Here is a 13,268-nt window from a genome sequence, read left to right as displayed (position 1 = left end):
AGCAAAGTATAGAATCTGAATTTTTTAGTTTTGCGGGTTGGTAGATAAAAAAAAGAAGACTACAGTGCTGTGTCCCTAACAATAGAGAAACTTGCATTCCAGGATGCTGGAGAGGACACTGTGTGCGTTCAGGGCCATGCACCCACATGGATGCTACCTTAAGAGGAATGTAATGGCTAGTGCTGGAACACACAAAGGGTGGGGGTGGCTTTCTGAGATAAAGAATAAGCTACCAAGAGATTATTTTATTTATGTTTTCAGTTACCATTTAGGGTTTATGCACACTGGGCTTTAAAAACAACAATTCTTTTGGCAGAAAAATACACTAATATAAAATGTTCTTGTACAGGCATTTAGGAACGTTTAGCATTTTTTTCCTACCAGAAAACTCCTCAAAAACGCAAGCCAGGTTTTTTTTTTTTTGTTCTGCTTCTAAACGTCCTCATGTGCATGGATACATAGGATAACACTGAGCGGCTTCTACAGGAAAAATGCTAAACTACTCTAGAAGTAGCACTTTTTTAAGTCAGTGTGCATGGACCATAAGTGACCGTGTAAGGGCTCATTTACACTTGCTTTGGCTTCAACACACACTAAAGCGCCTACTGCTTCAATATGTTTTTATAATGTGTTTTTGATGCTTTGGTGGTGCTTTAAGTTTCAGTGGTTCTCTTTTGAAGCTTGAGAGATGGCCTGTGTGTGGATCTCTCATACCTGCAATTTCTCCAAAACAAGCAAAACTAAAGCGGAATTAAAGTATCTCAAAAGCTGCAGGTTCTTCAAGTGAGCTTTGTCAGTTTTATGGAGGCTTTGAAGCACCACTAAAGAGAATCCAAAGCAAACGCAAGGTGTAAACAGGACTGTAATCGAACCATTTTATTTAGTGACAGTGGCTTTGACTGGTATTCAGAGAGCTTTAACAAAGCCTGTCCGAAGCATTGTTTTGAAGCAAGTGTAAACTAGCCCTAAGACCCACATGAAGGAAAAATTACTGGGGAGTACTACTAGGGAGGAAGCAAAACATACAGTATATATGAAAATTAGTAGATATGGATGTTACTCTGTACATACAGTTGTGTTAAAAATAATAGCAATGTGTTTAACCACTTGCTGACCACGGTATAGCATGACCACTACAGTGCAGCCGGCTAGTTCTGGGAGCCATCATATGATGGCCTTCCTTAATCGCAGTGTCCAGAGGACACTGCTGATTACAGATTGAGGTAGAGAGACAATCAGCAGCTCTTTATCACGTGATCAGCCATAAAACAGCTGAACACTGATGTAAATAGAAGCAGGCTATCAGCACTCCTGTCCTCACGTTGACAGAGAAGAGAGACGATAACCGGCTTCACTCCTGGTTGCCTACTGCACATGTATGAAGCGCCCTGCACTAAGTGAACTTCTGGAAGATCGGGCCACTGCCCATCTCCCAGAAGTGGGGAAGGGGACCTGTCAAACTGGTCCCCTCCCCCCCCCCCCCCCCTCAAAGGTGGCAAAATGTGACACCGGAGGAAACAATTTGTTTGGGTACAGCGTAGCATGACCACGCAATTGTCATTCAAAGTGCAACAGCACTGAAAAATGGTCTGGGCAGGGAGTAAAAGTGCCCAGTAGGCAAGTTGTTACAGAAATGATTAAAGCTCAAAATCCTTATAATAGCTTTTATTTTAATACGTGTAAATGCATTGGGAACACTGTCTATCACAAATATCACTGAATATTAAGTTGTATAACCACTGTTTCTGAGAACTGCTCCAAATCTGTGTTGCATGGAGTCAACTTCTGGCACCTGTGAACATGTATTCCAGGCCAGGACGATTGCACTACATGCCACAATTCCTCTGCATTTCTTGGTTTTACCTCAGAAACTATTTTTATGTCATCACACAAGTTTTCTATTGGATTAAGGTCCGGAGATTGGGCTGGCCACTCCATAACATTAATATTGTTGGTCTGGAGCCAAAATGGTGCTCGCTTACTGGTATAGTTGGGGTCATTGTTTTGTTGAAACACCCATTTCAAAGGCATTTCCTCTTGGGCATAAAGCAACATGACCTCTTCAAGTATATTGATGTATTCAAATGAATCCATGCGATAAGCCCAACACCATAGTATGAGAAACCTCCCCATATCATGATGCTTGCGCCACCATGCTTCACTGTCTTCACAGTGTATTGTGGCCTGAATTCAGTGTTTGGGGGTCGTGTGAAACCCCTAAACCCAAAAACAACAATCTTGCTTTCATCAGTACACAAAATGTTGCACCATTTCTCTTTAAGCCAGTCAATGTGCTCTTTGGTAAATTTTAACCTCTTCAGCACGTTTTTTTTCGACAATGGCACTTTGTGGGGGCTTCTTGCCGATAGCTTGCCATCACATAGCCGTCTTCTAATTGTTACAGTACTCACGGGTAACTTTACACCTTCTTTTGTTACCCTGAAGCTGATGGCTGAGGCTATTCTTTGATCCATTCAAATGGTGGTTTTCCTCCATGTCTTCATGGTTTTAGTAGCCATTTTAAAGCATTTGAGATCATTTTAGCTAAGCAGCCTATTAGTTTCTGCACTTCATGTTTTCCCCTCTCCAATCAACTTTTTAATCAAACTACACCGTTCTACTGAACTTTGTCTGGAACGACCCATTTTACTCCGAATTTCAGAGAGAAAATCGGATACACATTTGATGCCTTTGTCCTTAACCACTTGTGGACCACACTCTGTCATTTTACGTTGGTACTTTGACGTAGAATACTGGGGCTATAGCAGCAGAAACCTGCCAAAACCCGGTTTATTATTAAACGGTGGATGGTTCTCCTTTGATAAAAGCGGTCTCTGCAGCAGATTTGCTGCAAGATCACTTTTATTGGGGGCGGGAGAGGCCCCCCTTCCCCGCACTCCGGTCTTCTCTGCCATTCACCCGAGCCATTGGTAGCAGCGGAACCGTTCGGGTCCTCTTGAGATATGGAGCAGAGTGAGGGAAAGATAGCCCCAGCTCGGCTCCATAACATTGGATGACGGAAGTCACATCAAACGTCATGTCTGGATAAAAAAAAGAAAAATAGACCCCGTAGAGAAGAGATGCCGCTGCTGATGGTGTCAACACTAAAGATATGGGATGGGTTGGTGAAAAGCGGAATAGGATCCACCTATGTGGGCCCAATGACACCCCTCTTCTCCAACCCTGAATTCTTGCCAGCAAAGGATGCTATGACCTTCCTGAAATGGCAAAGAAGGGAGGATACAAGGATTATACAGCTAATGGAGAATGGTAGAATGCCCCGGTTGGAAGCCCTGGGAAGGGATCATGAAAAGAAGTGGATGCAATACAAGCACCTTCCAAAATGTATAGCTGCCCTTAAAAGAATGTGGACATTATATAGAACACCGACCCCACTGGCATTATTATTTTTGCAAGAACAGAAACCAATACATAATCGAATGTATATAAATATCTACTATAAAGAAGTAAAGAGTTATATTAAAAAAAATGGGAAAATGAATTAGGGATTGATATCCCCAGAGCTTAATGGGACAAAGCAATTACTTTAACGCATAAGATGTCAATCTCTAGTAAGCATCAAGAAAGGAATTATAAATTATTGGTGAGATGGTATAGGTGTCCAAAGGATATGCACAGAATTAATCCAGAGAATAAAGACACCTGTTGGAGATATCAACGGGAAGTAGGAACAATGTCACATATTTGGTATTTTTGCCCAGAGATTCAGACATTCTGGAAGAAAATATATAAAATATAAAGCTATAACGGGGAGTAATTTACAACCAGATGTATTGGTTTCTGTACTATGATTGCAGAAACAGTTAAAAAAAATAAAAATAAAGAAGAAATATTAAAACATTTTAACAGCAGCAAGAACGGTTATAGCAAGAAAATGGAAAAATTAGATAGCTCCATCAGTAGAGGAATGGATGGTAGAGATGGACGAGATGTGTTTCCTGAAGGAAAGAATTGTGATCGAGAAGGATCTGAACAGGCAGATAATGTTAATATTGCAAAAATGGGAAGAATCTAAAGCAACAATATCATTACTATCAGTAAGGTAGGACAATAACTCAAATTAAGATGGAGGAGAGGGGAATATAGAGGAAGGTTTGGTTTAAAGTGGGGGGGGGGGGCTTTTTTTTTTTTTTTTTTTTAAGTGTGATAGGGAAAGATAATCAGAAAGGTTACATATGGATACTGAAATGTAAGTAATATTTGAGTGAAAATAGATTGTAATCCAATATTGTGAAAGAGAGAGTGGATTGATAAATGTTGGATGAGAAAAATTGTAAAAAAATGTTTTGTCAAATAAAGATTATAAAAAAAAAAAGTCACTTCTGGCCAATGGTCTTAAAGTGGTTGTATACTCAATTTTTTAACTTTTACCTACAGGAAAGCCTATAACAAGGCTTACCTGTAGGTAAAAAAAATATCTCCTAAACCTGTACGGTTTAGGAGATATTCCCCTCGGTATGCGCCGCTGACTGCAGCGGCGCATGCGCACAAGGGGATTCTCGGCCTGAAAATCCGGCAGTGGCCGGCCGGAATGAAATCTCCCGCGCGCATGCGCGGGAGTGACGATATCGCGGCTCCGGTCACTCACAGCGCCGGAGCCGCGATACCCGGAAGAAACGCCGAGGGAGCATGTCAGCTCCCTCGGCGTGGATCGGGTCAGATGTCGGGGCCTCGTTCTAAGGTAAGTATTTCATAATGAGCTAGTATGCGGTGCATACTAGCTCATTATGCCTTTTGCTTTGCAGGTGTTAAAAAAAAAAATTGCGGGTTTACTACCGCTTTAAAGGGGAAATTTTTATAAAAAACAAAACTCAACATTTACTTTATTGAATTCAAGTGTAAATGTAAGATCTGAGGTCTTTTTGACACCAGATCTCACATTTAAGAGGTCCTGTCATGCATTTTTTTGTAATAGGAATAAAAGTGACCCAAATTTTTTTTTTTTTTTTTTTTTTTTTAAAAGGACAGTGTAAAAATAAAAAGTTAAAATAGGAAAAAAATAAAAACGAAAACACCCCATGTCACCGAGCTCAAGTGCAGAAGCGAACACATACATAAGTCACTCCCGCATATGGAAATGGTGTTCAAAACACACATGGCCAGACTGCTGGTTGGAAGCTAAACAGTGAGAAGCTTGAGTGGAGAGTGCGAACAAGTTTCGCTTTTTGACTGCTGGTAGGTTGCATTTTTAGGTTCTTTTTGGGGCTTTTCCTTGTAGCTTTTTAAACACCTTTTTCTGTCACTTTTTAAACAGCATTTTTTTTTCTTTGCTTCCTCCTTCAGCCTAACAATTAAGGGGAGTGGTTAATTGATCACAGGTGCTTGAGGCCTATATAACCTTCTGTAGAACTCATTGTGAGCCTGCTCATCTTTGAACTTGCTGGGACTTAGACCAAGTGGAACTGGACTAAGTGGTGAGTTAAAAAAAAAAAAAAAAACACAATTAGTGGAACTGGACTAAGTGATGCGTTAAAAAAAAAGTATGTACCTGTGTATTGTAAGTACATGAGTGCTGCGAGTGCACGTGGGCTGTATTGAGTATTAGTGTCAGTGTACCTGAGTGTTTGAGTAGTGTGTGTGGATTGTTAGTACTTGTGTATTGTGTGTGCACATAAGTCTGAGTACCCGTGTATTGTCTTGTTGAGTATTAGTGTCAGGAAGCTAGTTGTTCGGTAATTTGGACAGGATATAATCCCCAATCGTTAAATTAGTAGGTACGATGCCCGGTGGGTGTGGAGATTAAACACTCTGTGTACATCTTGCGGCATGTATGCGTTCCATGATCATCCGATCAAGGGCGAATACTGCTGCGCAAAATGTAAGCACATTGTTTCCCTGGAAGACCAGGTTCTGAATCTGGGGAAGCAATTGTCAGCACCGAGAAGTCCCTCCATTATAAAGGAGAGCCAGGAACGTACACGGCAGGTGCCAGCACAGAGGCGAGTGGAGACAAAGAGGTGTAGGCACTAGGAAAGAGTAGATGGGTGACAGTCAGGAAGGGTAGCGGGGGAAGTGCCAGGGAGGCCGATCCAGGGCTGAAGCATCCCAATACGTATGCTCCATTGAGTGACAATGGTGAAACCAGTTAGGGACCTGCACTACTGGAGCCGATGGACTCTCCTAGCTGCCGGGGGAAGAACTCCTCCAGTGAGAGTGAGAGGGAAGTGAAGGGAAAGGAAAAGAAAGACAGATTCTGGTGGTAGGGGACTCAATTTTTAGACGAACAGATGGAAATCTGTAACAAAGACCTGAAGTGCCAAACTGTATGTTGTCTACTGGGCGCTCGGGTTTGATGCATCACGGATCGGGTGAACAGATTACTGGGAGGGTCTGGGGAAGACCTGGCTGTGTTGGTGCACATTGGCACCAATGACAAAGTCAGAGGCGGATGGTGTGTCCTAAAGAATGATTTTAGGGACTTGGGAGCTAAATTGAGGAAAAGGCTCTCCAAGGTAGTATTCTCAGGAATGCTACCAGTACATCGAGCCACACCAGAATGGCAGAGGGAGATTAGGGAAGTAAAAAAAAGTGGCTGAAAAGCTGGTGTAGTAAGGAGGGGTTTGGGTTCCTGGAGGATTGGGCTGACATCTCAGTCGATCACCAGTACTATAGAAGGGATGGACTGCACCTAAATTAGGGTGCAGATCAGCTTGGATTAAGAAGTTAGAGGGGTTTTTAAACAAGGCAACTGGGGGGGGGGGGGGGGTGGCGACTACAAGATGGATGAACTAGAGATACCGTTGTACAAGGAGGATTTGGATTTTGTGGGAATTTCAAAGACCTGGTTCAACAGCTCTCATGATTGGCTGGCAACCATTCAGGGGTATACCCTTTATCGCAGAGATAGAGAGGGTAAAAAAGGGGGAGGGGTACGCCTATATATCAACATCAATAATGTACAAGTGAATGTGAGAGATGACATCACTAAAGGGAGCTAGGGAGGAGGTGGAATCCTTATGGGTAGAGCTCCAAAGGGATGAAGCTAAGGGGAAAATAATACTGGGAGTATGCTATAGGCCCCCTAACCTGAGCGAGGAGGGGGAAGACGGATCTCCTATCACAAGTTGGATTAGCAGCAAGGATGGTAAGTGTTGATATAATTATCCATACATTTCCTGGGCGGAGGGACAATTTCATGGATTAGATGGTAGGCGCATCAACTAAAAATAAAGTGTTACTGGATCTACTGATTACCAACGATACAGACCTGATCACAGATGTGAAAATACGGGGCAATATAGGAAAAAGCGATCAAATGTCAATTGGCTTCAGTATAAATCACACAAATAGGAATCATAAGGGGAACACAAAGACACTGAATTTCAAAAGAGCCGACTTCCCTAAACTACGAACCTCGTTAGAAGGCATGAATTGGGATAAAATCTTAGGAACAAAGAGGAGAGATGGGTTTGCTAAGAGCATATTAAATAAGGGCATTAGCCAATGCATCCCATTGGGTAATACATTTAAAAGAGTGAACAAAAGTCCTGGATGGCTTAACTCCAATGTAAAAATGCATATAAAAGCAAAAATACAGGGTTGAGGGATCATCATCAGCATTCAGACTTTATAAAGAAAGTATGTAGACAGTAAAAAAGGGAGGACAGACCATATTGGCCCCATAAAGAATGAGGAAGGACATCTGGTTACAAAGGATAGGGAGATGGCGAAGGTATTAAATGCATTCTCCTCAGTCTTCACAAGGGAATCGGGGGGGCTTCAGTAACCAAAACTGCAGTTTATCCTTAGGACACATCACAGGAAGCACCTCCATGGTTAACAAAGGACAGAATTAAAATTAGACTGGGGAAACTTAACATTAATAAATCAACGGGACCAGATGGCTTGCATGCGAGGGTACTTGGGAAACTCAGTAAAAATTAGGAACAATGGTCTGGCAATTACTTGACTGACAGTCTACTGACTGGAATGGTACTAGGTGATTGGGGAAAAGCCAATGTAACACCAATATTTAAAAAGGGCCCAAAATACATCCCTGGAAATTACAGACCAGTTAGCCTAACATCAATAGTATGCAAGCTCTTGCAGGGGATAAGGGACTATATACAAGATTTTAGTAACGAGAATGGTATCATTAGCAGTAATCAGCATGGATTCATGAAGAATCGTTCTTGCCAAACCAATCTATTAACCTTCTATGAGATGGTGAGTTGCTATCTAGATAAAGAAAAGCCCGTAGACGTGGTGAATGACCTCACCAATTGAACTCCACACTGCTATTATTTTGAACACGCTCCTTTCAATTAATAACACAGAATCAGCAGCATGCAAGATATGAGTGTTGGGTCTGTTGGTTTTTGATAACTCTACTACACTTATTAGTAAATTATTTGCCATGTAGAATTATAACTTATACCAATTACAGTGATTGATCTGGTTAGTGACGTTGGACTGCCATTATTTTAAACACAACTGTACATTTTCTCTAATTTTAGTGGCAACATATCTGGAAAAACCTTTATTTTAAAGTCTCTAGATTCCATATAACTTAACAGTAAACAATTGGTTTCACTAAAATGTAAAAATACTTTAATCTTGTAAAAATGTACATTGCGCCAGAAAACATATTATTCCCCATAACACTGTTTTGGAATTTGTTGATCCTGCCAGTAAAACCATTCATTTTCCAACCTTCTTTTACCAAGCCAAACTGACCAGCAAAGTGTGTTGTAGCAAATAGGACAGATGGGGTGCATACAGTAGTATTTTTTTTTTTTTTTTTTAAAACAGCGGTCATTTTATTTATACAACAGGAAAAACAAAACTTTTATAACGCCTTAAAAAATGTTAGCTGGAGCCGAGCTGTAATTTTCTTAATTTCTTCCCTAAAGCCAACTTATACATGTCCATCCAAGACTATGGGCACTTTCAAACTGCCACATTGAGGTTTGCATGTGCTTTCCCATAGACTTCTATTAGATTAGGTGTTTTTGGTGCATTTTCTGAAAGCGCACCAAAAGTCCTGCATGCTGCATCTGGAGGTGTCTTTCAGGTGACACCAGACCATTTTTTTTCAAAAAAAAGTTCAGAAAATGCACCAAAAAGCCTGATTTAGTAGAAGTCTATGGGATAGCATGAGTATATTGCGCAGCAGCCAAACCAGAGTATAGCAGTGTGAAAGCACCCTACTGTGTCCACAGGGCATCTATGTGCTGTGCCATGTCACTGAAGACTAAGGACTCAGGGGGGCGGGGTCTGGTGAAGGGTGGCCCCGCCCTCCGCATATAACAAACGTCAGGCCACCGGAATCCCCGCAGTGTCTCCTCCGTGGAGACAGAAGATGGATGAATTCGCTGCTCTGATTCAGATCAGCCGTCGATGGACCCCGGAGAGATGATCGTCCGTCGCTGGATAGCAAGAGTGGATTACCACCGCTGGAATCTTTATTTTTTATTTTTAATAAAGGAATTTTTCAAACGTGTGTTTGTCTTATTTAACTATTTTTTACACTTTCTTTGTGAAATGGTAGGGGTACTTTTGTACCCCCTTACCATTTCAAACAGAGGGGGCAGGATCTGGGGGTCCCCTTGTTAAAGGAGGCTTCCAGATTCTGATAAGCCCCCCGCCCGCAGACCCCCACAACCACTGGCCAGGGTTGTGGGGATGAGGCCCTTCTCTGCATCAACATGGGGACAAGGTGCTTTGAGGGGTCACAGACCCCCAAAGCATCCTCCCAATGTTGAGGGCATGTGGCCTGGTATGGTTCAGGAGGGGGGGGCGCTCTCTCGTCCCCCCTCTTTTCCTGCGGCCTGCCAGGTTGCATGCTCAGATAAAGGGTCTGGATTTTTAGGGGGACCCCACGTCAATTTTTTTTTAATTTTACGCGGGGTTCCCCTTAATATCCATACCAGACCTGAAGGGCCTGGTAATTGAATTTGGGGAGCCCCCACACTTTTTTTATTTATTTATTTTTTATCAATGACTTTCAATGAGTGTTCTCTGTATTACGGAGCCAACAATTCATAATAGCTGCAAGTGATTTTAAAGGACTTTTTTTCCTGCATAAATGACACTTTGTGCAGGGACAGTTCTAAGCACCAGAAACCTGCGCCCCTTCACAGGCATACTATAGACACCCCCCCCGTACAAAATGTAAAGGAATATTACACTTTTATTGTTTCACTTTAATCATTATTAAAATCACTGATCCCGAAAAAAACTGCCTTTTTTAAAACTTTTTTTTGCATTGATACATATCCCCTGGGGCAGGACCCGGATCCCCAAACACTTTTTAGGACAGTAACTTGCAGAATCTTTTCTCTCTGTCAAATCTTTTTTCTCTGTCGAATATTTTCTCTATATAATCTTGGACTAATAGAGGTAAGGTTAGGCACATTCGACCACAGGTTCTATAGACACAGATTGTTATTGTCAGAGTCACATCGAATCTCCTATTCTATATCGAACTGTTGTTACAATGAAAACGAAAATAAAGCATTTATGTCGGATCTTTCTTTTTTTCGGATTCTGTGCTTTCGTTATCGTTTGTCAAAACGAAAACGAAAATAGCTGAAATTCGGATGAAAATGCATTCGGACGAAAACGAATGCACATGTCTACTTAGCAGCTTGTCAATAAAACAGCAGCAATTGGACTGACAGATTCTGCCTTCAGACAATGTTCTATTCTTGTACAATGAAAAATCTTTTATTTAAATGTTTGTTTAAAGCTTTATTAACAGTTTTTCTGTGGTGGATAAATTAAGTAAACCACTAGTATGCCCATATGGAGAAAAGCTACAATTTCACTGTCCTGGAGGGGCTTTAAATTATTCCTTTAAAGAGGAAGTAAACCCTAATGGGTTTACTTCCTCTTTCATTCCCTGCAAAGGCAAAGCATAATGGACTACTATGCATCGCATAGTAGCCCATTATGTGTCACTTACCTGACACAGGAGCCAGCAAAGTCGCCGCTGTCCCCTGTAGTCCGCCGCATCCATCTTGCTGGTGGGGTCTCGCAGCTCCGCCGCTGTCATTCGGCGGAGCCGCGATGACGTCACTCCCGCGCATGCGCACGGGAGCCGACACGCGCGGCAGATCCATTGTTGGAAATGCCGCGCTCAGTGCGCCTGCGTGTCTGTCTTCAGGCAAATATCTCCTAAACCGTATAGGTTTAGGAGATATTTCTTGGACCTACAGGTAAGCCTTAATCTAGGCTTACCTGTAGGTCAAAGTGGTTTGTAAGGGTTTACAACCACTTTAAGAAGAGAAATGCAAATACTAACCTCCTTCAGAAGAGGTTAGTTGCCTGGCTGTTTATGCTAACGCGTGAAGGGTAGTCTCCATTTATTTCAGGAAAGATTTAAGTTAGGCATCCTATACTTACCTTCTCTTCCACTTAAATACCAAGTAATTCAGTGTATAGGGAAACCACCCCGCCTCCCCAGTGTTCAATGCCCAAGCAGTCAACCACTCAGGTTAAGTGCCATATCGGGGAAGGCCAATGTATGCAGCCCTCTGTAAACTGCAGCTGGGCAACATATTTTGGATATACGTGAGTGTGGAGAATTATAAGTTGTTTGAAGTCCCTCCTGTAATTAGGAGTATAAATACATTTTAGGAGTAGCGGAGTGAGTAATCTGAGCCTGAAAAAAAAGACTAATGCAGTCAAAAAAATTTAAACAGTTAAGCTGCAATATATTATGTTTGTTGTAAAAACACTTTAAGCTAATTGTATTTATTTCTCTCAGCAAGATGTTTGTAGACTAACATGATTTGCATTTAGGTCCACACCAAGGAGAAGAAAAAAAAAGTTTTTCCCAGCACAGAAACCCTGACATTCTAAATAGAACCAACTCTAAAACTGAAAAAATAGAATTATTGATTCTCAGTTCATTACACTGGAAAATATTTTTACAGTAAGAAAAGCAGTATAAATATTTCAAATGTCTTGTATCAAAAAAAAAAAAAAAATTAGTCTGTTTTATTATATTCTTTTGTCTGTGTATCATCTGTGTTGGGGCGATCAGATGTTCCTTCAGATATACCTGTGTTATCAGGACTTGGCAGATTTCCATCCTCATTTTTAGCACACTTCTCTTTCTCAGTCTTCATTTTATTAGCTTCCAACGATACCATAAGAAATTTTAGCAGTGCATTCTCTGCCAGGAGACGCTCAGAAGCGGCCGCCAGCTCTTTCATCTGATCGGCCATGCTCCCGGCCTCTCTGGATTTTTGTTCATACAGTGACTGAAGCTGTTGCTTGTGTACCTCTAGAGCTTTGTTGTGTTGTTCTAATCTCTGCTTTTGTACCTTTAGATCCTGCGTGTCTTTTCTAGCTTCTGAAAGGAGTTCTGCCAGCTGATCCTGAGCCTTGTGTAGAACATTAATTTCTGCCCTCAGCCTTTGAATCTCTTGTTCCAAAAATGAAACCTGATCCTCCTTGTATTGCAGATAGTATTTGGGGCAGGAGGCAGGTGGATCAGCTGTCGTGGAAGGAAAAGTTGCATATTTTACAATAAAATGCAAAAGGTTTGAAGCCGTGATCTGCTGATCTTCAGGATACAATACACTTTGGTCTTTCCTGAAAATAAAAACAAATATTACAGAGAAATTATCCGCTTATACAGATTATAGTTCTTAGGTCTGAGAGTTACCAGTAGTGAAAACGAATGCCAACAGCATTACAAACCTGGGGCACAAAACTCCTGCCATTGAGCATTCTGGGAAAGATGGATGAAGTCAAAGAGATAGCGCTGTTAATACCCATTTACAAGACTGTATACCAAGTATTTTGAGACAAAAATTACAGTAATGTGAAAAAGAACAAGTCACACTTTTCCTGATACATTCATGTTCTTTGTCATGCTCCCCTTAAAAGTGCTTGTAGCCTGGCTCTCTGTTATGTGCAGTTTGAGCTACTGGCCCAGTTGAGGCTGATATAAAGCAAAGACAAATAGAGGTGAGGACTACAGATATGCAGGCTTATTCCTTGTCAGTTCCTAAAGGGTTAATGCCATTTGATCAGCATTAAAGCCAGGGAATTAGCATTGTCAGGAGTGAATAGTAAAGGCAGCCTACATATTTGTTCAGTAGAGGTTTATTTTGAACCAGTATGGTTTATTTTCATAGTCATGGGAATTCATTTTTTTTAAAACATATTTGAACAAGAAAACAGTAGATCTTCATTCAAACTGTTCCTAAATATAAAATATAAAGGCGATATACCTGAACAAAACACACAAAATTGATGCAGTGTATTCAGTCTCATGATTTCATGACATTTTT

At 41.3% G+C, this 13,268-nt stretch overlaps 1 protein-coding gene across 3 annotated transcripts in view; it reads right to left on the bottom strand.

The window, feature by feature from the left end:
- Nucleotides 1-8,548: 8,548 nt before the first annotated feature.
- Nucleotides 8,549-13,268, bottom strand: part of TXNDC11 (thioredoxin domain containing 11) — a 148,408-nt gene continuing 143,688 nt past the window's right edge. For all 3 annotated transcript variants that reach the window (XM_077448976.1, XM_077448977.1, XM_077448978.1), the window contains one exon: nt 8,549-12,564. In XM_077448976.1, coding sequence (XP_077305102.1) covers nt 11,955-12,564 — 610 coding nt within the window. In that variant the 3' untranslated portion in view covers nt 8,549-11,954. The remainder of the gene's footprint in view (nt 12,565-13,268) is intronic.

Source organism: Lithobates pipiens, unplaced genomic scaffold (assembly GCF_037356315.1).
Source record: "Lithobates pipiens isolate NorthernLeopardFrog02 unplaced genomic scaffold, aLitPip1_a1.2 Scaffold_22, whole genome shotgun sequence".
Classification (NCBI taxonomy): domain Eukaryota; kingdom Metazoa; phylum Chordata; class Amphibia; order Anura; family Ranidae; genus Lithobates; species Lithobates pipiens.
This window is presented reverse-complemented; position numbering and strand designations above follow the sequence as displayed.